This window comes from Girardinichthys multiradiatus, chromosome 2, assembly GCF_021462225.1.
Source record: "Girardinichthys multiradiatus isolate DD_20200921_A chromosome 2, DD_fGirMul_XY1, whole genome shotgun sequence".
NCBI classification, from domain to species: Eukaryota; Metazoa; Chordata; class Actinopteri; order Cyprinodontiformes; family Goodeidae; genus Girardinichthys; species Girardinichthys multiradiatus.
In genome coordinates, this window is record NC_061795.1 from 23873976 (window position 1) to 23901767 (window position 27792).

A 27792-nucleotide genomic window follows, 5' to 3' on the forward strand; every position below is an offset into this window, starting at 1 on the left:
ATCAGTTTTACATTATTTGACTTCAGGGTTATTCTGACAATCGAGAGCCAATTAAGATATATTATTGCCCTGATCAAACCAATTTACCACAAACAACCTCCTGTTTGTAAATTTTACTTATTGGAGTCATAGGTTCTATCCCCTTTGTTTATAGTGGAGTATAAGTAGATAAAAAATGTCAGTGACAAAGTGGATTTAAAGTGTTCCCTGGTGGGTACAAACTGATGCAGGGTTGGCATGTAATACCATGAGGCAGACAGCTTCATGTAATACCTGAAAAAGTCAGAAACTAAACTGTAAAGGTACAAAATGGTTGGGGGGCAAAATGAACAACACCCAGAGGGGTTCTCAACCAAGACCAAACTGAAAAACAAAGAAATGAGAGTTTAAACACTGCTAGATAATTATTAAGTAGTGAGCTCAAACGTAACAAAGAAGAGGAAATACTTTAGAGATGAGCATAACTGAAGAAATGAGGAGATCATTGGAAAAACCCCAAATACAAAGCTCTGAATTACTAGCATCAGATTGAAATAGATCCCTCAACCCGACTATGACAAACTATGACATTAAACCTCATTATACTTAAAATATATTTAAACATGATGCCTGGTGCTTTGTAATGATTTCCATGGATATCACATGTAAAGATGGTTGCCCGTGCTCATTTAAGTCTGCCTAAGGAAACAATATGCTTGTGTTTCTTGTAGCCAAAACAAAACAATGTCCGCTGGTTCACTAACAAATGATTTGTATGATATATCATAAACAGAAAAACTATGTTCTGGCTAATATTTGACATAGAAGAACATTCGATTGGAATTCAATACATTTATGATTTGGGATTTCTGAAATAATGTAACAAACATTTACAGTAACCTCCACACTTAAGTGTAACCCTGGTAAAGATGTGTGAAAAGCCTTTGAAATGAATTAGGTGGTTATTGCAGTAGCATAGTATTACAGAGGAAAATAGTAGAAAAAAACAACATGAAATGATCGCACAGAATTCAATGTATTTATGAGCAAAATTTGAAAACAACAGTTGTTGGCTAAAGAGCTGTACATATGGATAAAAGAGCAAGTATATAACTGTGAAAATAAAGTAATAAAAAACACAAATAACACAATAATCTAAACCTTCAAAGGAAGAATTAGGAAGAAAAGTCTCCCCTCAGTCTTATTTAAAGAACAAGAGATAAAAATGTGCTTTTCAATGTGACTAAAAAGTTGAACAATGGAGAGGCCCTGATGTGAAGGGGCAGGCTTTTCCAGAATTCAATTAATCAATGTGGAGTATAAATACTACATAATGCAAAGGTCTGTTTCATTAAGCCACTTTTCAAAATGGAACAGGAAAACACGACACGTAAGTATCGCAGATGTTTAATGATTTTTACAAGACACCAAAAACGTCCAAAAAATAGCTGTGACTCTAAGCTTTGTGGCTCAGTGAGAAGAGTGGTTGTCTTGAAATCTGAGGCTTGTGGGTTCAATTCCAGCTTCCTCCTGCCACATGTCGATGTGCCCCTAGGCAAGGCACTTAACCTCAAATTGCTTGCCGAGCTGCGTATCAAGGTATGAATGTGTGAATGTTTCTCTAGCGTAAAGCCCTTTTAATCATCCGGTATGACTGAAAAGGCACAATATAAGTTCAGTCCATTTACCATTTGTAACAAATGTACAAATGTAAACATTGCCGCACTGTGACCCTAAGTTGATCTTTTCTCCAAACACAGTAAGCAGGATGGTAAGAGAAAGCAGAAAAAAATCTCTAAAGAGACTGTTACTGTTAGAGAACTATAATAACATTTTTAAAGCTTTTGTATGTATCTTGCAGGAGTGCTAATAATTGCGGAGAATATAAAAATATTGAAAAAAGACATTTAAGCTTAAAAAAATATGATTTTAAATAGAACTTGAATAGAAGCCATTAAAAAATATATTATTTTGATAGAGCCCTGTTTAAATTAATATTTTCTTCATAACCTATATTCAGATATTGCTCATGAAATCTTTGTAACAATATGACTGCCCTCAAAGTTTTTATTCATGACTTTAGTAATAAATATTTTGAAATATACCCAATTCATGATTTTTTATATGACTCTATAAGCTGTTTTGTTGTATTTCTGTTGGTATTTCCATTGAAAGTATATTCTTTTCATTAACCTTGCATTTTTCATTTAGAACAGAGACAGAAACTGAGAGCTTTATTTGACTCCATGCCTGCTCAAATAAAGATTCATAGCTGAGGTGCAATTATATTTGTTCAAGAAAGAAATAAGGATGTAAGAATAATTTATATTGGAGTTTTGAATGGCGTCAGATAGTCATACAGCATATATTTACTATGTCTTGGCTGTAAAAGTTCATGTACCATTTGGACAGAGGGTGTGTGTAAAACATTGTGCAGTCTCCATATAAATGTCAGCCAGGTATGGTTTGACCATATCTATTCCTCGGACAGCGGGCCTACAGTGGCAACCATGAGGTTGAGATCTGTGCTGTGGAGTTTCCTCGCTCTGTCGGTCGCCAGCCTCCCTGAGGTCCAAGTCAGACTGGGTAAGACTCAGATTTTAAATACAAATGAATTATTTTCTACATGGTGAGGAATTTGCTGCCTTATTAATTTATTTGGTTTCCACTGTTAACTGAGTAGAGACTTTCATGAGATAACTATAGAAATCCTTTTCAGTTCGCAACCATGTCAGCAGCATCTGCAGCACATGGGGCAGAGAGCACTTCAAGACCTTTGATGGTGACGTGTACCAGTTTCCCGGAATGTGCGAGTACAACCTGGTCTCTGACTGCCACGAGTCCTATCAGGGGTTCTCAGTACACATAAAGAGGACAGAAAAGGATGGAATCCCTACCATCACTTACTTGGCGGTCACCATCAATGAACTCTTGTTTCACCTTAGCAAGAGCTGGGTCACTGTCAACTATGAGCAGTAAGTAAAATGAAAACCTAAAGCTGAGAAAGCAACAATGTCATTTAAGCGTCACAGTAAAGAAAAAAAATGTCTACTAATTTCTTTTTTTTTTTTTTTACCAGAGTCCGTCTACCTTATTACAAGGGAGGGGTGCAAGTGGAAAATAATGCAGTTTACATTAAGCTTCAGACCAAACTGGGGTTCACTGTCATGTGGAATGGAGATGATGCAGTGATGGTAAAAGCCTATCTTCCCTTTGAGACATCAACTTGAGCATTTATGATTTATGATAACATTTTCTATTTTCTAATAAGTTTCAGAAACTTTGGTGTAGAACGAGTATTACTTTTAACTAGGCAATCTGTGACCGAAGTCACATTCACTTGGTTTCCTTAGAAAGACAAAATTTTATTATGGTTACCTCATTATTTTAATTTCTATTGGTCACTTTTAACACATTGATATACCGTGTGTTTTCTTTTTGATCTTATAACTGTTGTACAGTTTGAGAATTAAGATCATTTGTTATATTTTTTTAGGTGGAAATTGATAATGACTTTGCAAACCAAACTTGTGGCCTTTGTGGAGACTTCAATGGTGTTCCAGTCTACAATGAGTTCATTCATAATGGTATGTATAAACTATTTCAGTCTGAGTTGATTCTTTTGGATTCTGGGATGTGACGCTCTGATATGATCTCACACAGGCCGCAAAATCAGCCCCATCGAGTTTGGCAACAAACACAAAACCCTTCGCCCAAATGATGACTGCGAGGACCCCTATGAAGAGGAAGAGGAATTACTGGAGGCTGTTACTGACTCAGATTCCTGCAAGGAATCAGTGGGTTTATTATCCAGTGAAAATGTGCTGTCAAGACATTTAAACAAGTAGCCAACTCCGCTAACTCCGTGCCTGTTTTTCTTTTTGTTCTGTACAGCTAACCATCTGTAAACAAATGTTTCTGTCAGAGTCCTGGAGCTCATGCACTGAACTGATTGATCCTGAAGCTTACATCCAGGCATGTGTGAAGGACATGTGTGGCTGTAGTAACAACACCAATGACTTCTGTGTCTGTAGCACACTGTCTGAGTATTCCCGACAGTGTTCCCATGCAGGAGGACAACCTCCCAACTGGAGGACACCTCAGTTCTGTGGTAAGAGCTTTGCTCTTTTTGTATTTTTTGAATAACTCTTACCAAACTATGCTGTGGCTAAATTCTGACATTAAATGGAATTATCTGAGTGACAAACAAGTTAGATGCTAATACTATCAGGATGTAAAGCTTCAGCACAAAACAGTGTTAAGTACAAATGTGTTGTCTCCAAAAAGTCGTACAGCAGACATACCAGTGACAAAGATGTTGAGACGCTTACATCAGGGTTAATTTATAAAACAATATCCCAAGCTTAGAACATCTTATAGAGGTCGGACAAGGTGAGCATTAATCAGAGAAAGAACTCTGAGAGAGCTGCAAAGATCAACAGCTCAGGTCATAGCTTTTGTTGATAAAAAAAAGCTATTTGTTGTGCATTCAAAAATATGGCCTTTAAAAAAGGCTGGCAAGGAAAAACACATTGAAAGTATGATTGGCAATTTGCAACAAGCTGTATAGGGGACACACCAAACATGTGGATGAAGATGCTCTAGTCAAAGGAAACCAAGTTTGAACTCACAAAATTCTATGTGTGGTGCAAACTTTCACTGCACATCACCCTGAACTCACCATCCTCTAAATAAAATATAGTGATGGTAGCATAATGCTGTGGTGATGCAGACTGCAGTAAATGTTAGTTCTAAAAAGCAATGGTGATCAATTCTGGTCCTGAGGGTCCACCTGCATGTTGTAGGGTTTTCTCTGCTGCCACACACCAAAATTAAATGAACGGGCGACTAATAAGCTCCTGCAGCACTTAATGGCATGCTGAGGAGGTAATGTAATCCTTTGAATCAGGTGTGCTGGAGCTGAAACACGCCTAAAACATGAAAGACGCTAGGCCCTGAGGATAAGGATTGAGACCCATCGCTATTAAGTATTGACTCAGCAGGCTAATTACAAATGCATGCCACACTTTTCATTTTGTTATCATTACAGACTCTATGTGTTGATCTATTACATTAAATCCCTATTACTTACGTATATTTATTGCTGTAATGTGACAAAGGTATGAAAAGGCGTATGCGATAAGAATACTTTTGCTATGCACTCTAGCTCTACAAGTTGGATGTTCAAGTGGTGTCATGTCATGCAACATGATACGTTTGTTGCATGATATTCAAGAAAAGCTTTACATGTATTTGTTTATGTACAGTAATATAGATAAAACACATACATTACAACCCTCCTTCATCCATTTTAATTCACAAAATCCATCTTTACAGCTAAACAGTGCCCCTACAACATGGTGTATGAAGAAAGTGGATCCCCTTGTATGGATACTTGCACAAATCAGGACACAAGTTCACTCTGTGAAGACCACAAAATGGACGGTTGCTTCTGTCCTTCTGGTTAGTTCACATCACAATAAAAATATATATATATTAACTGTAGATTATTTAGAAAATTCCCCTCAAATAAAACTGTCTTTCCTCAGGAACTGTGTTGGATGATATTTCTGAGAGAGGTTGTATTCCTCAGTCTGAATGTCAGTGCAAGCATGTCAAAATCTACAACTCTGGAGAGGTTTACCTACGAGATCGGGAGGAATGGTATGTCAGATAACTAATCATATATACAGAATGTGTTAAAGTATTTTATTTGATATATATATATATATATATATATTTTTTTTTCAGTACATGCTTTGAGGGCAGATGGGACTGTATCAGTCTTGAAACGCTTGCTACCTGTGCAGTTGAAGAAGGTTCACATTTCACTACTTTTGATGGGAAAACCTACACCTTCCATGGAGACTGTTACTACACTCTGGCAAAGGTGGAAAGCAAGGTAAATAATCTATCTGCAGTTTAGTGGTGGGTATAATAATGTAGTGTATAGTGTAGTGAGATAAGCAATTTCTTCTTTTTAAAATTTAATTGTGGTTTCAATATACTTTTTAGGATGAAGCAAGCCCAACGTTTACCCTCCTGGCCCAGCTGGTGCCCTGTGCTCACCAACAGTTTGACACATGCATGAAGGCCCTAAAAATCCTGCTAAACAATGACAAAAACAATGTGAGTGAAATAATGTAGCCATTTAAAAAAGATCAGACTGGTGTCTGTGAAACTTATTTGACATATTCTTTGTTTTCTCAGGTACTAACATTCACCTCTGATGGTGCAATTAAGCAGAACATGCAGACTGTCACTTTACCATACAACTCAGGTGGGTCAGATGACCAAAAGGTCTGACAGAATCATTATTCTGACAGCTTCTATTTAAATGTCTGTCTGACTTTATAATCATCTGTTTATTTTAGGAGACATCAGCATTTTCCACGCCTCATCCTTTCACATTTTGATGCAGACCAGATTTGGGTTGCAGATTCAGATCCAGCATGTCCCTCTTATGCAAGTCTACATACGCCTGGAGCAAAGCTACAAATCAAAGACACGTGGTGAGTTTGCATTTTGCATGTAAAACATTGTTTGCGCTGGAGGTGGAGGTGGAAGGAGGTTCCCAGGTTGGAGGAAAAAGGGATAAAGAAATAAGACGTTTTTCGGTTTTCCATTTGTGAATAATGTAGGACGCTCTTGAGGAGCTTGAAAATGCTCCTGAAGCTTGTCTGGGCTAACCTGCCTAGCTGTGATAAAACACTGGATAAACAACATAAAGTGAATGAACTTCTTACCAAATATACATTTGTTAAACATGGATTGGTGTCCAATAGAAGATATTGAGATTTTTGGTTGTGTTACTATTTTCTCACCTGAAAAAAGAGCTCTGTTAATTTTTTTTTCGGCCCAACATCTTTGTTTCAGTTTTTGTTTTTCAAAACTTTGAAATAATTGATGTCTTCAGGTTTATGTGGGAACTTCAACATGATCTTGAGTGACGAAATGAAGACTCCTCAGGGGATCGTGGAGGGAACTGCAGCAACCTTCAGTAACTCTTGGAAGGCTAACCTCATGTGCTCAGACAGACAGGAAAGACTTGATGACCCATGTTCCCTCAGTTTGGAAAGTGGTAAATCATTTTTTTTCCCAGGTCAAATAGGATGCTCTTAGTTGCTATCCTGGAAGTATAATATTTTAGGTAACAGTTCCGTTTTAGATACTGAAATTGAAAGGCTTGCATTTTTTTCCCTCAGAGCTCTATGCCAAACACTGGTGTGCCTTACTTCTGAGCCCAAACAGTACATTTGCCCAGTGTCGATCGGTTGTTGATCCTGAGATGTTTTACAAGGTAAAAAAAATCCTATTTTTGTCTTTCGTTATGTTCAGTTGCTGCTTTTGCTTCAAAGTCACTCTCATTGAGCACCATCTTCTGCACCCCAACAACAAGCTAAGATTGTTGTAAAGCCAAAATAAACAGTGAAAATGATATTTTGTTTTTATGAAATAATATAAAGGTTTGTAAGTCTCTGACTCTGTTTGAAGGTATAGAACTATCTAGTCCAGACCTGATATCTCTGAACGTTTTAGATTTTGATCAAAAGAGAATCAAATGCAGTCCTGATTCCCAACTTGATTGAGGTTCCCTCGAAGGCTGTGCCACCCTGGGCAAAGGGCCATATTGTCCATTTCAATAACCGCCACTGATTACATTTGTGTGTACCGTCTCCTTCAGCGATGCACCTACTCAGCCTGTAGTTGTGAGAAGAGCGAGGCCTGTTTGTGTGCTGTCTTCTCCTCTTATGCTCGAGCTTGTGCAGAAAAGGGAGTCTTCCTGACAAACTTAAGAGAGAGTGTGTGTGGTAAGAGCATCATTCTTTATGTTGTGAACCTGAATAATCACTATCCCATTCATTTGTAAGTTGTGAAACTACTAAGCGATCGTCTTCTTATAATCCACATAACAGATACATACACAAAGAGCTGCCCAGCATCCCAGACCTTCTCTTACGCACATCAGAGATGCCAGTTGACATGCAGATCTTTGGGCTCGGAGGAACAAAGCTGCACTTCCGACTTCTTGCCTGTGGACGGTTGCTCCTGTGCTGAGGGTCTCTATTTGAATGAAAATGGTCTTTGCGTCCCATTAGAAAAATGTTCCTGTTACCATAACGGGATTTACATTAATCCAGGAAAGTCCATCAACATCAGAGATGAGCACTGGTGAGCAAAAAAAACCAAAAGACTAAAAATGTAATATCTTTCACTTCTTTCATCAATACATTTTTTATGTACCTAACAGAATTTTTTATTTCTTTTCCTAGTCTATGCAACAGTGGAGTGCTTCATTGTCATTCCTGGAGAAGCCGTTCATCATGTTAGTTAGTTTCTATTCTCTGCTTCCTTCTGTAGCTCCCTCAGTTGGTTGATCTAGTGTGCAGTAACACAGTTCTTCTTTTGTTATAGTATGTCCTTTCCCAAAAGCCTTCTTCAACTGCTCCTCTGCAACCACAGGAGAACTTGGACTACAGTGTGCTAAAACCTGTTTAAATCTGGATAGTAATGAATGCGTGAGTAGATGTTGCTAAAACCACTGAGCCTCAAAGAGCATTTGTCCAATATTTATTTCTGATAGATAGGGTTTATTACCCTGCAAATTTCAGGTGTTTTTAACAGTATGAAAATAAATTTGACAAAAGTACATTTTAAAAGTTTTTTACAATCTTTCTCCCCTCCCAGGACTCTACAGAGTGTGAATCTGGTTGTCGGTGTCAGGATGGCCTCCTTGAAGACGGCAAAGGTTCCTGTGTAAAAGAAATTGACTGTCCATGTCAGCACAACGGACATTTTTTTGCTCCCGGAGTGGTGATTCCTAACCAGTGCAACAAGTGGTAAACCCATATTTGAAATACAATTAGAATTTTTGTAATATATAGGCTACTTTAAATCAGTTGTAATCATTTTAGCTTGTATTTTCTACTAAAGTATTCAAAAATTCTAACAGTTTTTACAATTTACTTGAAATCTAGTACCTGCAAAAGTGGAAAATGGGAGTGCACTGAGAAGAAATGTCCAGGAACCTGCGTTATTTATGGAAGTGGGCACTACAACACATTTGATCAGAGGACATACGGATTTCAGGGAGACTGTGCTTATGTCGCTGTCAAGGTACATAAAATTCAAACCAAGATTATCAAAAAACAGACTGACATTATTCCTCTGTTCTCTCATCTGCTACTGATTTAAGAATAAAAATAGTAGTAGTAGTAGTAGTAAATTGACATCTTACTTGACTTGCTTGACAATATGACAAAACTGTCAATAATTATGAATTAACAAAAACATGTAGTTTTCATAAAAATAATATTCCACTCCAGATTCAGTTACTTTAGAGAACGGAGTTTCTTTAGCAAGGCTAGTGTTGTAAAATGCTCCAGGGTAGACACTCTGTTTACCCAGATAATACATACATACATACATCAAATCACCTGATTGGGGTGGCCAAAAAATGGCTTATGCCACCCCTGGCCACCCTCTGGCTCTGCCCCTGCTTTCTAATTAATTCTGATAATAATTATTTAGCCACTTGGGGGCAGTCATTGACCGTGTAAAGAGCACTGAACTTCTATCCCTGGATGCTAAGGTGATCGTCAAGTATGAGGAAAGAAATTAAACATAATGTTGACGCTGTGCTTGTTCTGATGTTTTATCACATGGCACACGAACAAGGAGGCAACACACATACTTTATCAATATGACATGACTTGTCCAATAAAATGCAATTGATTTCATATTTAGGCTCATCATCAAGATCAGAAACAATGTGAGAGCATCTGAAAGAAGGATATCAATAGAAAGAAGTACAAAGAATGTTAAAAATCTGTTACACTGGAAGTAAAATACAGTATGTAAATTAGTTTGAGGCATAAAAACTTTTGCGCGGTATGACAAATAATCACAAATTCTAAATACTGAAAAAAAACTAAATCATTTTACAGGAGATATATTTATCATATTTAGTATGTGCTTTTCTCTGCAGAAAGTCTTGCAGCCAGTAAACAAAAGTCATGCTATAGTGGCTCTTAATTTGCTCTGTAATACACACACAGAATGCTTACAAAATGTTTTTTTCAGAATAAATGTGGCAACAAAACAGTCGAGAACAACTTTGGAGTTATCACAGAAAATGTACCATGTGGCTCTACAGGCACCACCTGCTCCAAGACTGTCAGAATTCAACTCGGAGTAAGTCCAGACAACAGTATAAAATAGATTTTTTGAGCCTAAAACATCTGAATAGTATATTTCAGAACTATTTATGAGAAAGATGTTATCTGACCATAGATAATGAAAAAATAAATCTCTTTTGTGTTATAGCGAACAGAAATTAAACTAACAAAGGGTAAATATGAAGAGGACGATCTGAGACAGGGCCCGCTGATTAAGTACAGAATAAGGAGGGTTGGTCTGTACTTGGTGGTAGAATCTACCATCGGTCTGGCAGTGATATGGGATCGCAAAACAAGTGTTCGCATCCTCCTGGAGCCCCAGCACAGTGTAAGTCACAGTAATTGTTTATTGATGATGACAGGAATCTCTTGCAAATGGATATCAAATGTTCTTTCAAAAAAAGTATTTTGTGACTAGCGTTGTGTTACTGCTTGCACAGGGTGAAGTTTGTGGCCTTTGTGGAAATTTTGATGGAGATGGACGGAACGACTTCACCACCCAGGGTCAGCTGGTGGTGAGCAACATGCTAGAGTTTGCAAACAGCTGGAAAGTGTCTAGCACTTGCCCGGATGTGGAAGAGAATGTGGATTCTTGTGCAGTTGCACCCATGAGACATCACTGGGCAAAAATGATGTGCAGCATCATAACAGGACATACATTCAAAGACTGCCAGCACAAGGTCTGAATAAGTGGTTCTGTTTCTTCACAGTAGAATATTGAATATGCGCCCAAAACGTTTTTCTTGATTTTATTTTTATTTTGTGAACAAACAGGTTGATCCTCGCCCATTTTATGAAAACTGTGTGAAAGACTCGTGTGCCTGCGACACTGGAGGAGACTGTGAGTGTTTCTGCTCGGCTGTAGCAGCCTACGCTCAGGCTTGTAACGAGGCTGGTGTTTGTGTTGCATGGAGAACACCAGACATCTGTCGTGAGTAAACTGTAACATTCTTTGATTAAAATTATGTGTTTTCCACAAGCCACTGACACAAAATATTAGGACTTGATGTAAAGGCAGTTGTTGGAATGCAATGCCCCTTTTAAAAGGAACTAAGTAGGAGAGCTTTACAAAATATGGTTGGCTCAGTGTGTATTTAGGTCCTTCATTTTACTTGGTTTTTGATCAAATCTCTGGTTTTTCATAATAACAAACTTATGAAAAACAGTTTACACTTCAGACATAGATTTCCTAACTATTAAGACTTTGAAGTTAGGACATCAGCTCACATCCTCATCAAAGCTTACCCCATTGTGGCTTAGAAATGCTTCTGTGTATCTCAGTGCTTTTATTCATTACTTGAGTTGTTTGTGCTTGGGGTTCAAGAGATTTGGAATTGGCCAGATCAAGTTTTTAATAGATAGAAGAAACTTTGCTCATACTTCCCACGAGAAGGTTAGAAAATATCACCACAGCCTGCCCCCATGAGAATGTATTAATTTTCCCAAGGTTTCTAGAAATCCTGTCATAGTGTAAAAAATGCCTCAATATGTCTTCTTTAAGTGCTGTCTAGCAAATGTAGAGCAGGTTATTTTGTGCCTCAGAGAAGCACACCTCAGAGATAGCTGTTTTTGTGGCAGCCTGTCCATGTCTGCAGAGACTTAGTTGAAGTGGCTTTTAGACTGCTGGTCATCACCATAAACCAAACCCTTCTTCCCTGGTTACTCACTTTTGCCTGAAAGGCTAACATCTTGGATTCTCAAACTTCTTTTAAAGCACGTGTGTGTGTGTATTTGGAGTTCTGTTCAAAAAGTTCAACTTTAAATTATGCCGTTTTTTCAAGGCATGTATAGTTCAATATTCATTCCATATATAGCGGAACGTCTAAATACAAATAAAATTTGTTTCAACAGGAACCTTGAAAATCTTGAATATTTGCATTTGAAAACCCATTTACCCACTGAAAGTAAAAGCCATTTAAATAATAAGTTCCAATCCTGCACCTGCACTCTGCCAAAACATGCCAAAACAGTTCCCAAAATTATAATTATTTTCAATTGATCATATACTATGATGTTAATAGAAGCATTGCATAATGAAATAATAAGGAACCAATAAATAATAAGTACCATAAACATAGTTTCTAAGGGAGAACATGGTGGAGATGATTAAAATGTGTTTCTTTAATCAGAATTTTTCTCAATCAGTCATTTTCTATCACTTATTCCATAGTGGGTCAACAGGGGAGCTGGTGCCTATCTCCAGCAGTCTATGGGCGAGAGGTGGGGTACACCCTGGACAGGTTGCCAGTCCATTGCAGGGCAACACACAAACACTCATTCATACACCTAAGGGCAATTTAGAGTGATCAATTAACCTAACAGGCATGTCTTTGGACTGTGGGAGGAAGCCAGAGTACCCAGTGAGAACCCACACATGCATGGGGAGAACATGCAAACTCCATGTAGAAAGACCCCCAGCTGGGAATTGAACCCAGGACCTTCTTGCTGCAAGGCAACAGTGCTACCAACTGCGCCACCATATAGCCCTATAATTTTTCTATCTATTTAAAAAAAATAAGAACAAAGAAGTACCATTTTGACACAAGGAAGGACATCAGGTATGTTCTCCATCCTAGAGAATTTTGCACTGGACCCAAAACCCAACGCAACAATGACAAATTTTAGCATCAGTGGATTTCAATAACTGCCTAGTTGTGCTGACAGAAGTTACTTCACTATCTCCAGGTTTACAATTAAAAAGGGTCCTCAGTGTTGTGAAAGAATTGGCTTGGTTTAGCTATGAATACATATTACTTAGTGCCAAAGGCAATTATTAAATTATTATTTTGATCAAAAGTGCCAAGTCGGGGCACCACCTGAATATCAGGAATTGATAGTCAAATAACTGACAGCTCTCAGTCTCTGTCAGTTACTGTTTTTCTAAATTCCTGCCTGGTGAGGTGTGGTTTTTTGAACAATAGATTAAGGAGTGAATTTACAAACTAGGGTTCTCAAACCGTAAGCTTGAATACAATCAAACAGGTTCTGTCCAAAATATAAGAATTTAATACCAAATTTATTTCAAGATCAAATTATTCTGAACAAACTCTTTAATTAGACTGGTAACTTTCAACTAAACCACTAAGTGAAGTGAAAAGAATAATAAAAACTAATAAACTATGTGGGAAAAGGAAACTGTAGAATAAAACTTAAACCAATGACAAACAAAATGATGCAATTATGTCACAATTCAGTGTCGATGTCGTTTCAGAACCAAGGTTTGTTTTGAGAAATTTGGCAATATGGTCAATTTAGCTTTAAAACCTATTAAGAAAAACAGTTGCTATGTCTTCAAACAGCCAGTCGACAACCAAGGCAAAAAGTAATTAAATTATTATTTATAAAATAATATTTTTAAAATAATTTCCCAAATTAGAAATCAATAACCTATTAGACAATTGATTTTTAATGTTCTGCTAATTAGCTCTCAAAGTAAATTATTTTGGCATGTTATAACCTACCAAACTGGCGGAGAGAAACGTTTATGGACTGACAAGATCGCCATCCAGGCACATCCAGATTAGCAGGTCAGCTATCACAAAGAAAATATCTTATTAAGAAATCCTTTCAGTTTCACATGTACTTTTAAATATTATAAATGCAAATATTAAGTAGGTAATAGGAGTTTGTTCTTATGGGATGCTGGTTCGGTTCCATCTGTCTCAGTCGTTGTGTTTTTGGGCAAGACATTTCACCCGCCTTGCCGGACCTTCTGGAGGTCAGAGGGCCTGGTGGTGTCAATTTTATGGCAGCCTCACTTCTGTCGCTCTGCCTCAGGGCAGTTGTGGCTACAATGTAGCTTACCACTTGTAAGCATTATGATTATTGATTAATGAATATTTATCAAAAATTATAATTAAAAATCATAATTCAGAAAAATTACTTTCTTAACCAAAAATCATTGCTTAGGAATAGAAATTAGAGATGTCCTCTGGTGTTGTGATTATGGGTTTAAAGCACTTAATAATTAAAATTTGTTAATTATCATTAGTAATTAACTAAAACCACGCTAAATGTCACTGTTTAATCAGCCGCTTTACCGAACGGTGGGGGAACTTTGTCCTATTTTGACAGATAAATCACTGTTGCACGAAATAAACACAAATGCTTCTCTTTGAAACCATATAGACCTGATATACTGTATCTACTATTCTGGTCCACAAACCTTCACCTAAATAATAGGCACCATTCTACAAAAAGAGTAAAATGATTACTTAACTAATAATAAAATTAAACATATGCGCATTGAGTGTCTGTGAAAATCAAATTAGCAGTTTTATGGACAAAATGTGCAACTTGGTTAATTCCAGATATGCACCTCTGTTGCGTCATCCCGTGAAACACCCTGGAAAGGGCAGCGAAAACTTTGTCTCCTCAGCTTTTTATAGCTCCGATGACGTCAGCTTCGATTTCCTTCGATTTCCTGCGATGAATGCTGAGCTTTGCATGTTTAACTGTGCAGCACTGTCGGTCTATTCAACCAAAATGGATGACCCCAACACATTGCCAGTGTGTAAATGTGTGTATGAATGGGTGGATGACTGATTGTAGTGTAAAGCGCCAAGGGCCGGTGAGTTGTGTGGAAGGCAGCGACTCTCGATTTGTCTGATCTTGTGGTTTCCGTGCCTTCTTCTTCAACTATTGTTGAAAACTCCTGGAAAGGTTCAAGAAACCTACCAATTAAAATGAAAACTACAGTTCTATTAACAAGAATAGTCATTCAACGCACCAAAATCATGCCTGGATAAAATGTCATACTACAAAAAATGTGCAAAGGAACATTTAATAAAATATTAGAGAGCTTGGAAGTATGTTTGAGCTTGTATCTGCAAGTTAGCGTAGACTGGTCAGAAACATGTTAAAAACTGTTTTTTAATTCAGTAGGTGTTCAACTGGAGTTTTTTTAATCTAAAAACACTATTAAAGTATGTCAAAATTGAACAAAAAAAGGAAATTGATTTTATATAAACGTTGCTCTATATTCTCTTGATTGAAGCTGTAGTTAGCTTTTCTTTAGGTGCTGAGTTGCCATGTCTTATTCTCAGGAATGTCAAATCATTACCCAATACCTGACTATAACATTATAAGGCCCTAAGACCTTATGCAAAACACAAATTCAGGTCTCAAATTTTCATAAAACTTTTAAAAATGTTTCTGAAAATATTAATTTTCAGTTTCGGTTACTCAGCATAGATTTAACTTAAAATATGTTTTTAACTTGATCATTTTATCTAAATCAGCCATGATTAATTTTAAAACATATCTAAGATTGTTTTACTATGTTTATTTGCCTAGTTTTTAATAATGTCCCTCAATGTGTTGTAAATGTTATCTTCCAAAAAAGACCACAATAAAATTATTGTTTGTCTTTAGCAAGGTAATTGTAAGGTAAGGATTTATCTTTTCTTAAAGTAGCTGACCTTTGCTATTATGCGTTTATTTTTAGCTGTTTTTTGTGAATACTATAACAGCCCAGATGATTGCACATGGCACTACAGTCCTTGCCACACACCTTGTTACAAGACTTGTTTGAACCCACAAGGAATTTGTAGCAACCCACTACCCAATCTGGAGGGTAAGAATACAATCTAATACCAATTTTTTTTATTAGCAGTGCATCTATAAAATGTATAATATTATGATCTTTTTTTTTAGGTTGTTATCCTGTATGCCCAGAAGATAAACCCATTTTTGATGAGAAGAATCAAACATGTGTGGAAGAATGTGCTTATTGCTTGTACAATGGGACCATATATGAAGAAAATGATGTGGTTTACAATGTCACAGACTACATGGGAATGTGCTACTACGGAATCTGCATTAATTCAACTGTGATACACATAAGTAAACCTTGTACAACAACCCCAGAACCATCCACAACCACAACAGCTCCCCCTACAACAACCACAGGGCCATCCACAACCACAAAATCTACCCCTCCACCTCCACCTCCCCCAACAACAACAACCCCAGAACCACCCACAACCACAATATCACCGCCATCTACACGAACCCCTACAACAACTTCAGAGTCATCCACAATCACAAATGGTACTTCTCCAACTACCACAACTTTGGTCACAACTACTTGCATTCCAACCTGTGAGTGGTCTGACTGGTACAATGTGCATGATCCGGCTACCGACAAAAATGACTGGGAAACATATGAAAACATCACAAACAGTGGTCAATTTATATGTGAGTATCATGAAGGCATTGAGTGTAGGTCAGTAGCTGTACCGGACAAGGATTTTGATGATTTCTTGGATGAAAGTGGTCAGGTTGCAACCTGTGATGAAAATATTGGATTAATCTGTAAAAAAGAGGACCAGGTAAAGCGTCCATTCAAGTGTTTTGACTACAAGATCAGAGTATGCTGTATAGTGTGTGAAACCACGACTACACCACTCATGACAACAACCACAGAACCATCCACAACCACAACAGCTCCCCCTACAACAACCCCAGAACCATCCACAACCACAACAGCTCCCCCTACAACAACCACAGGGCCATCCACAACCACAAAATCTACCCCTCCACCTACACCTCCCCCAACAACAACAACCCCAGAACCACCCACAACCACAAAAGCTACACCTCCCCCAACAACAACAACCCCAGAACCACCCACAACCACAACAGCTCCCCCTACAACAACCACAGGGCCATCCACAACCACAAAATCTACCCCTCCACCTACACCTCCCCCAACAACAACAACCCCAGAACCATCCACAACCACAACAGCTCCCCCTACAACAACCACAGGGCCATCCACAACCACAAAATCTACCCCTCCACCTCCACCTCCCCCAACAACAACAACCCCAGAACCACCCACAACCACAAAAGCTACACCTCCCCCAACAACAACAACCCCAGAACCATCCACAACCACAACAGCTCCCCCTCCCCCTACAACAACCCCAGGGCCATCCACAACCACAAAATCTACCCCTCCACCTCCACCTACCCCAACAACAACAACCCCAGAACCACCCACAACCACAAAAGCTACACCTCCCCCAACAACAACAACCCCACAACCACCCACAACCACAACAGCTCCCCCTACAACAACCACAGGGCCATCCACAACCACAAAATCTACCCCTCCACCTACACCTCCCCCAACAACAACAACCCCAGAACCATCCACAACCACAACAGCTCCCCCTACAACAACCACAGGGCCATCCACAACCACAAAATCTACCCCTCCACCTCCACCTCCCCCAACAACAACAACCCCAGAACCACCCACAACCACAATATCACCGCCATCTACACGACCCCCTACAACAACTTCAGAGTCATCCACAATCACAAAAGGTACTTCTCCAACTACCACAACTTTGGTCACAACTACTTGCATTCCAACCTGTGAGTGGTCTGACTGGTACAATGTGCATGATCCGGCCACCGACAAAAATGACTGGGAAACATATGAAAACATCACAAACAGTGGTCAATTTATATGTGAGTATCATGAAGGCATTGAGTGTAGGTCAGTAGCTGTACCGGACAAGGATTTCGATGATTTCTTGGATGAAAGTGGTCAGGTTGCAACCTGTGATGAAAATATTGGATTAATCTGTAAAAAAGAGGACCAGGTAAAGCGTCCATTCAAGTGTTTTGACTACAAGATCAGAGTATGCTGTATAGTGTGTGAAACCACGACTACACCACTCATGACAACAACCACAGAACCATCCACAACCACAACAGCTCCCCCTACAACAACCCCAGGGCCATCCACAACCACAAAATCTACCCCTCCACCTACACCTCCCCCTACAACAACAACCCCAGAACCATCCACAACCACAACAGCTCCCCCTACAACAACCACAGGGCCATCCACAACCACAAAATCTACCCCTCCACCTCCACCTCCCCCAACAACAACAACCCCAGAACCACCCACAACCACAAAAGCTACACCTCCCCCAACAACAACAACCCCACAACCACCCACAACCACAACAGCTCCCCCTACAACAACCACAGGGCCATCCACAACCACAAAATCTACCCCTCCACCTACACCTCCCCCAACAACAACAACCCCAGAACCATCCACAACCACAACAGCTCCCCCTACAACAACCACAGGGCCATCCACAACCACAAAATCTACCCCTCCACCTCCACCTCCCCCAACAACAACAACCCCAGAACCACCCACAACCACAAAAGCTACACCTCCCCCAACAACAACAACCCCAGAACCATCCACAACCACAACAGCTCCCCCTACAACAACCACAGGGCCATCCACAACCACAAAATCTACCCCTCCACCTCCACCTCCCCCAACAACAACAACCCCAGAACCACCTACAACCACAAAAGCTACACCTCCCCCAACAACAACAACCCCAGAACCATCCACAACCACAACAGCTCCCCCTACAACAACCACAGGGCCATCCACAACCACAAAATCTACCCCTCCACCTACACCTCCCCCAACAACAACAACCCCAGAACTACCCACAACCACAAAAGCTACACCTCCCCCAACAACAACAACCCCACAACCACCCACAACCACAACAGCTCCCCCTCCCACTACATCAACAACCCCAGAACCACCCACAACCACAAAAGCTACAACTCCACCTACACATCCCCCTACAACAACCCCAGAGCCATCCACAACCACAAAATCTACCCCTTCACCTACACCTCCCCCAACAACAACAACCCCAGAACCACCCACAACCACAAAAGCTACAACTCCACCTACACCTCCCCCAACAACAACCCCAGAGCCATCCACAACCACAAAAGCCACAACATCACCACCATCTACACATCCCACTACAACAACCCCAGAGCCATCCACAACCACAAAATCTACCCCTCCACCTCCACCTCCCCCAACAACAACAACCCCAGAACCACCCACAACCACAAAAGCTACAACTCCACCTACACATCCCCCTACAACAACCCCAGAGCCATCCACAACCACAAAATCTACCCCTCCACCTACACCTCCCCCAACAACAACAACCCCAGAACCATCCACAACCACAACAGCTCCCCCTCCCCCTACAACAACCCCAGGGACATCCACAACCACAAAATCTACCCCTCTACCTACACCTCCCCCAACAACAACAACCCCAGAACTATCCCCAACCACAAAAGCTACCACTCCATCTACACCTTCGCCTACAACAACCCCAAAACCAACTACTACAACAAAAGTTTCAACTCCATTTCCCATACCCACAACTGGCCCTACAAGATCAACAGTACCACCTCAAGAACAAGTCAGTCATACAGTCACAACGGAGTGCTTCTGTATTTTTAATGGCACAATTTATCATCCAGGTATGGAGCAAATTTAACTAGTTTCATCACTGTGGAGTTTGGTGTTCATAATCCTAACCACTCTGTTTTGCCACCATTTCAGGACAGCCAATATTTTCCATGCACCCCATCGGATCAGGCATTTGTCTCACAATGATTTGTTCTGATGTTTGTGAAATTCATAACAAGACTGAATTGTGTGCAAGCACCTCAGCATCAACACTCACACCTTCTCCCACACCTTATATACCTACTTGTCCTGAGTGGGATGTTGTAGTAAGACATTTGTTTCTTTCATGTTAAATTTAATAGTATATCAGTTTTTTATATCATATATATTCTGAAGCATATTTTTATTCTATCCATTTTTCAAACCTCTAAATCTTTGTCTTTAAGCAAAATGAGACATTTGTCATATGCAACTGCACCATGGCAAGATGCATTGAGAACAACACAATTGAAATAATTCCACTTGAGTGTCCACCACTCCAAAACATAACTTGTTCCAATGGAAAGAAACCAGTTCTTGCATATGATGAGTATTACTGCTGCCAAAAATATGTTTGTGACTGTAAGTTTTTCTGTGTACTAATGGCTTTATAGTAAAATTTAAGTTTCTCATTTAATCACATTTTATTTGATATTGCATTTATGTTGTCTTTCTGCTTCTAAGGTGTATGTGAAGGATGGGGAGATCCTCATTACATCACATTTGATGGGTTATACTACAGTTATCAAGGAAACTGTACTTATGTTTTGATGGAGGAGTACACACCAAAAAATCATCTAAAGATATATGTTGACAACGTATATTGTGATCCCACTGAAGATGTTTCTTGTCCAAGAGCACTAACCATAGCATATGGATTTCATGTTGTTACGCTCATCAATCATAACCTCATTGGAGCTCCACAATTAGAGGTAACGCTTTAAGTGATCAGTAAGCATTAACTAGCTTGAAGTGATCTTTTTAATCAGTCTTCACAGAATAGCACAAATATATAATTTTTTGCATAAGTACATTGCATTTTTATTGTCATTTCACATTGTTTACCTCCAGGCATTAAAAAATGAGGAAATACTTAAACTACCTTATTCACAACAAGGTGTTAAGATCATGAGTTCTGCGATAAACTTGGTTTATGAGATCCCTCGCCTAAATGTGGTCATTACATTTGGAATGACTGGTTTTAGCATCAACCTTCCATATCAGTACTTTGGCAACAACACACAGGGTCATTGTGGTAAGAGTTATCTCTCAAATCTGTACTCTAGACAGTATTTATGCTTTTGATAGACTGTAACTGTTTAAAACCTTTGTTAGGGACATGCAACAACAATATGGCGGATGACTGCAGGCTGCCAACAGGCGAACTAGTGAAAAATTGTGCAGTGATGGCAGACTATTGGCCAGCGGATGACGTTATTAAACCCAACTGCCCAACACCACCTGTAGTACCCACTAATGTACCTGAATCACAACTAGAACCAACTCCATGCAAGCCAGACTCCATTTGTGATCTGCTTAAGAGAAGGTAGACATTTCTTTATCAATGGATTAGTTTATTGCCCTCCATGAAAATTTTAAAGTAAAAATACAAAACTTAATTTTGTTTCTCTTTTATTTTTCAGTGTTTTTGCAGAATGTCATCCATTAGTTTCACCAGACAATTTCTACAAAGGTTGCGCTTTTGATAGTTGTCACGTTTCAAACCCTACAGTGGAGTGCACAAGTTTGCAAACTTATGCTGCTGCCTGTGCTCAGGCTGGGATTTGCATCCAATGGAGAAACCACACCAAAATATGTGGTAAGATATCCTTTATCATGTTATTTCTAATGAGAAAGCAGCTTTAATGATGAGAGTGGTTATTTTCACATTTGTGGTGTTAAGCGCTCCTGGATTTTTAAAACGTTTGCGGTCTTCTTGTGACCAACAGCTAGTGACTGCCCATCTGACAAAGTTTATATGCCTTGTGGTCCTGCAGAACAGCCATCTTGTGAAGACAAGTATGTTTTTACACAGATTTGACATTTGTTATGTAATGTATCCCAAACAAAAGCTACAAAAATAGCATTAAAATGTGTTTTTGTTATTTGGGGTTTGGGTTCTTTTGTGTCTGTTTTCACCTTCTCCCTATTGTTTGTTTTGTTTCCATTAGTGTCAGTATGGTTTTGCCTTATTGGTGAATTCCTTCTTGCTTTGTTTTATTTTTGTGTTCTGTCGTCTGTATTCTAGTTCATTTCTCTTAGATCTCTGTTAGTCTTTTCCCCTTTTAAGTAGTTTCTTTGTGTCTTAGGTCGGCTATTATTACAAACAATTTACCATGCTAAGCCCATGTTCCTGTCTGTTCTTTGGTCCCAATCCAAACACACACAACCTGATAGTTTTGCCAGTAATATAATAATCTTATCAATACATTGAAATTTTACTTTGCAGTCCAAATGAATCAACCACACAGTTTATTACTGAGGGCTGCTTCTGTCCTGATGGAATGAAGCTCTTTAACAAAGATTCAGGAATATGTGTTGAAAAATGTGGTAAGTACAATATACCTCCCTCAAAGTTGAAATTAAAATGAATTTATTTATTAAATCAAATACAAATTAATGCAGGACTGTTCTTTTTTTCCAACAGGATGTCTTGATCCTGAAGGCATTCCTCGGGAGGTGAGGCAAAATTGCTACTCATGCTCGCTGACTATGTAATCCTAACATCTACTGCTTATTCACAAGAAACCATCTACTGGTTTACTCTTTCAGTTTAATGAGAGGTTTGAGTACAAATGCCAGGACTGCATTTGTGATGAGTCTACCAAAACTGTGATTTGCAAACCTAAGACATGCCCAGAACCACCATCTGCTAATTGCACTGGACCAGGTTTTGTTGTTGTGAACCAAACAAACCCAGTGGATCCCTGCTGCTTTGTCTACGTTTGTCGTAAGATGCCTATCATCGATCCACAGTTGTAATTAAACATCTACAGAGCTACTATTTAATATGGAATTCTGCTAATTTATTCATCTTACACAGAATGCCAACTCAACAACTGCCCACAAAACAGCATGAGCTGTCCAATTGGATACAGGCCAATCATCAGTGTTCCTGAGGGAAAATGCTGTCCAGAACATACATGTGGTGAGGCTCTTTAGTTCAGTTAAACTTTTATTTTACCAAACCATTAGAAAAAAAGTCAAAACAATAGACTAGAAAACATAAAATAAATCAAATGAAAGGGTTTAAAAATATGGACAATGTAGAATGTTGAATTTAAGAAAATATAGGAAGGATATGTGCAGTGCACAAAATGTAACACCTTCCCATGATATAAGAGGAGAAACTATGAGAGCACTAAGATAGTTCAGCGTTCTAACAGCCTGCTTTGTGAAGCTGTTCTTCAGCCTGGTGAAGTTAGACCACAAGTTCTGCTGTCTTCTTCCAGAGGGCAAAAGGTTAAAACAGAGAGTGGAATGGATGGGTTGTTTAAGGGATTATTCTGGATGACTGAGTGAAAAGTACAGATTCAGAATAATTTATTAATACACAAAGGTATATTTGCTTTACAGTGAGATGACGTTCATTTTACACCCCCCACCCCATTACCACCACCACAACCCACACACTTTAAAAACAACGACACATAGCAGACCCAATAAATAAATACTTTTTTAAAAGTATGCTCGATCCAATCAGGAAATTCGAGAGGAAAGACATATCTAAACTGACAAAAAAATGTTTTATTTTGACAATATATGACAAATATTGTCATCCCAATTTAAAAAAAAAGGCAAGTTAAATTAACATAGGAATTTGTACATTAAAAATAACAAATAAATAAAAACACGCCTGTACCATATAGTCCATTAAGTGTCTCTACATGTTATTCAATTTAATAACAGCCACAAGAACAAAGCTGTGTTTATAACATTGCAGGTCTTTTCACCAGTGTTGGTTTGGTTTAATGGTTATGTTTAAGCCCTGACATAGCAACTTCATTCTCAACATTTCAGCTTTATTGGTGATATGCTTTTACAACTTTTTAAATATTCTTTGACTTTAATCTAAAAACCGTCAAAGCTGCAGTACGTAACTTTTGTAAAACATATCATTGATTGTTCCTACCAGTAAATGTGGCATAGCTGTTTATCCACCGTCATTGGTGGCCCTGCTTACTAGCCTGCATGTTCACAGCAGGCATCGTTGTGGAGTGAGGGCTGTAGCACAGTAGAGAGCAAGGGGGAGGGACCTGTAAGGTTTGCTTGTTCAAATTTTCAGGCTAAGTACACAAGTGCAGGCTAAGTTCAGCAGGGAGTTTTCTCAGACTCCCTGCTGCAGCTTTAAGCAAGAAAAAGAAAAAAAAAATCCTCAATTGTTTTTTTCCAAGTGACCCTAATACTCATCAAAGAGAGGGTATCAGTCAACTTGATGGCTGCATTCATTCATTCCTCCTGTTGCATGCAATGCATCTTTTATACTACTTGAGGGGTGTATGATGGGTGCAGGGATCCCTGGTCTTGTTAACCTTACCTTTGCTGATGTCTTGTACTCTTCTAGACCCTAAACGAGTTTGTGTCCACAAGAATGTTGAATACGAGGTAAATAGAAAACAGATAAGTATTTAAGTATATTTAAATTCATCATATATATATATATATATATATAATGGAATGATTAACATTGATTACCGTTTTCTTCATCAGCCCAGTTCCTCAGTTCCTGCAGTTGCATGCCAGGACTGTACCTGCGGCAATGAGATTGATCCACACAGCGGTCTGTTTAAACTAGACTGTGTGTATCAGCAGTGTCATGAGACCTGTGACTTGGTAAGATAAAATTTAAGTAATTCACACACATGCAGTCTGCACAATGCAACATGTTCAGTAGCTGAGCTAAATTTCCCCTTCGGTTTTAGGGTTATGAATATGTGGAAACTAACTCTAATGACTGCTGTGGAAAGTGTGTACAGAAACAATGCATCCTGAATTTAAATGGTACCAAGCAACTCTTGAATGTGAGTTAAATAATCTCTGGTTCAGTATTTCATTTTTTTTATTACTACAAAGCAACACAGAGTTTAAATATCTGTGTGTGCTGATCTGCAGGAAGGAGAAATGTGGTCACCGCCTGAAAACATGTGTGAGCACTACACCTGTATGAGGAATGGGGACACACTATCAGCCCTAAGTTCACAAATCATTTGCCCTCATTTCCAAGAGAGTAACTGCCACCCTGTAAGTATCAGCATCAACTCTTAAATCAAATATAACTGTTTTCACAAAAGATAAAAGTTACAGAGTTTTTGTTCATGTAAATCTTTGTCCTCAGAACACAATTCAAACTGCAGCAAATGGGTGCTGTAAAATCTGTGAGTATGACATTTTCTTTTTAATTGCATGAACACCACACAATTAAAAACAGCTAACAGGGAACGTTTTTTTTTAAAGGTATGGAGATAGACAAAGCCTGCAAGCTGATTAGCATGAAAACTCTAGTTTTGCGCCACGGCTGTCAGTCTGAACATGAGGTGGAAATGCCATACTGTGAAGGATCTTGCAACACATTCACTAAGTAAGGATGATACAAATGTATTGTTTATTCCTCTAAACAATTTAACAAGCAGGTGTAGAGCTTGAATGCTTACATTATGCACTGTCTCATTTCAGGTACTCTGCAGCAGCAGCCGCTATGGAACATTCCTGCTCCTGCTGTAAGGAAATACGCTCCAGCAATCGCACTATTGACTTGCTGTGCCTGAATGGAGGCAAGATCACCCACACCTACATGTATGTGGAGGAGTGCGGCTGTGGCCACACAGAATGTACCGCAACTGCAGGCCTACGTGCTCGCAAAAAGAGAAGCTCGATGCTGCTGTGATACATTCTTCTTTCATAACATTACTCAATGTTAGAAGTGTTTTATCTTGTACCACTCTAGCAATATTAGAAAGTAATTTGCCACTTAAGTGGAGTATTTATCATCTAATCAAATAAAAAGATTCAACTAAATTCCTGTCATTAGTATCTGTGATTGTCTTAAAAGCACAAGTCTAAACTCACTTTCAATCATATAAAATGTCAGTAGAAATTATTTGAGAATTAGAAACGAGCACCTCGCATCCAGGGAAGAATTTATCTTGGAGAAACCAAGACATGTATGTTACATTATATGTACTTGAAAACTGTGGATTGGCAGTGTTGACAAATATCAAAATCAGAAGATCATTTCATGGAAACAAAACTGGTATAATAGTGGAAGAAATAAACTGCCAGGCCACAGGTGTAGCTCAAATTATTTTACATCATAAAGTCAGAGGCAGATTATCTAGTCTGATCTTTCTGTCTAAATTCATAAATCTATGTTGGGAAACATAATTGTTGGAAGCCAAATTTAAATAGGCCTTTGAAGTCAGAATGAGCGATAAACATCAACGGTTTCTTTGAACAGTAGTGCTTATTTAAAACATCCCGGCCAAAAGAAAATTCAGAATTTGTCCCAGAAATGTGGGACTGTTCAGTTAACTGATGTGAGAATTCAGAAAAGAGTTATTTAAATGTGCAATACTGTAAACTTTGCTGATTATCGAGTGACCGACAAACCATATTTGGGGTAAATTGCATGACCTCTGGATTAGGTGTGCAGCTGTCTGACTTAAAGTGATGATTGCTTAATCATGAAAGCAGTCAGTCCAGTTGCACCAAATTGTTTTATTATGCATTTTCACATGATGAATTCAAAGTTCAAATAGCAAATTTGGGATGCAAATCTGAAACCAGACAATTAGATGGGCAACTGAAAAATGTAACATGTGACATTAACTTGCAAAAACAGCTCGTTTGTGGTTAGAGAACTACGTTATCATACACCACACCCATCGGCACTTGATGAGAAAAGTTCATCGGACTGCAGCTTGGACCTCAAAAAACATTAAACATGTTTCTTATTAAGTTAAAAAGAATGACAAGTCTCTTTTGTTGTGATTATGAATATGAATATATTATTTAATATTCAATATTAATACTTTAATATTTTATGAAATAATAATTTGGTCTGTTGAGGGTTGTCCTGTTAATACCAGCCCAATAAGGCAGTGGTATTAGGACAAAATTGAAAAGGATGTGCCAAACTCTCGCATTATTGAACAGCAAACTCTGTACACACACAGAATGAATTCACACAATTTCCTAAAAATTCAAGAATTTATTAACAAAAATAAGTCAACTCAAAGTCAAACATATTTCAACCAACAAACTCTTTACTATGCTAAAACAACCCAACTAAACTACCAAGCAGAATTAAGGAATAATGAAGACTAATAGGCTATGTACAGTATAAACAAGAGAATCAAGGATCGTTGAAAACCATGACCTGTCATTATGTTCGAAAATAGCTCGGACCCACATACAGAGAACACTCAGGAGGAGGAAGTAAAATAAAGGTTGTTTATTGAAGATATAGTCAGGAACGGAACGGACGAAATATCTCACTGTAAGGAGAGAAGTGAAGAGAATAGATGAGTATGGGCAACGGAGGGAAAAACGAAACTAAGAGTAAATAGTTATTTTGATACAGAGATCGGCTTACTGAGTTATGATGGTCAAGTCGCCAGGGGGAATGAACTGTGGCAAAACACTCTCGCATTGAAGTGCTGGCAGCCTCCTGCTTAAGTACTCCTCCTAGAAATCAGTGGAATAAGTCACACCTGTCACCCAGCACACCTGAGAGCTCCAGCACCACCTGAGAATGAGCACATGTAGCAACCACAAAAACACAAACACACACCCAGATCCTAACATGACCGAAAGAGTGATGCAACATTATCATGCAATATTTATGTTTGAGAACCAAGGATTATCTTGAAGAATCTGGAAATGAAGTTAAGTTAGTCTTAGAACTAGCTTAGGGTGTATTCACAACAGGAAAGTCCTTTGGTCCGCTTGTTTGGTCCGGACCAAAAGCTAACTTTATTTTTTTCATTTGGTGCGGTTTGTTTTCACATTGTACTTTTTGCAAGTGAACTATTACTTGTAAACAAACCATGCGGGTGACGATCATTGTTCCCATTGGACAGAAATGACGGGGGCAGGACAGAGCACAGACCCGGCAATTGAGGAAAACAGCTGTAGACGAGCTGCCTGCAGCACCTCTGTTCTGCATATTTGTGCCGTTATTACAGTTGCAATATAATTGTGAGGGTGAAGAGCAGCTCATTCAACACAGATTTTGAGACGCTCCATTTATAATGTTGAAACCCCGTTGGAGAATGCGTGCTGAACGCTGACGTTCTCTACGTGCCTTGTCCCACAACAAGC

At 38.8% G+C, this 27792-nt stretch overlaps 1 protein-coding gene across 1 annotated transcript; it reads left to right on the forward strand.

The window, feature by feature from the left end:
* Positions 1 to 2489: 2489 nt before the first annotated feature.
* LOC124883388 (mucin-2-like) lies at positions 2490 to 25488 on the forward strand. The gene is made up of 47 exons (XM_047390521.1): positions 2490 to 2565; positions 2699 to 2954; positions 3059 to 3173; positions 3476 to 3566; positions 3643 to 3776; positions 3874 to 4090; positions 5317 to 5442; positions 5529 to 5643; positions 5731 to 5869; positions 5995 to 6108; positions 6190 to 6259; positions 6354 to 6491; positions 6896 to 7060; positions 7185 to 7279; positions 7664 to 7790; positions 7896 to 8151; positions 8253 to 8305; positions 8395 to 8498; positions 8668 to 8819; positions 8958 to 9096; positions 10063 to 10173; positions 10306 to 10485; positions 10598 to 10837; positions 10932 to 11088; positions 15604 to 15732; positions 15813 to 16188; positions 16584 to 17543; positions 17868 to 18955; positions 19002 to 19505; positions 19588 to 19760; positions 19881 to 20055; positions 20158 to 20405; positions 20545 to 20728; positions 20809 to 21019; positions 21117 to 21292; positions 21423 to 21492; positions 21923 to 22023; positions 22121 to 22152; positions 22246 to 22423; positions 22517 to 22621; positions 24038 to 24078; positions 24184 to 24306; positions 24396 to 24494; positions 24586 to 24714; positions 24809 to 24848; positions 24928 to 25051; positions 25147 to 25488. The coding sequence occupies exons 1-47, from the start codon at positions 2490 to 2492 to the stop codon at positions 25355 to 25357; spliced, it is 8847 nt and encodes a 2948-aa protein (XP_047246477.1). The 3' UTR covers positions 25358 to 25488.
* Positions 25489 to 27792: the final 2304 nt, after the last annotated feature.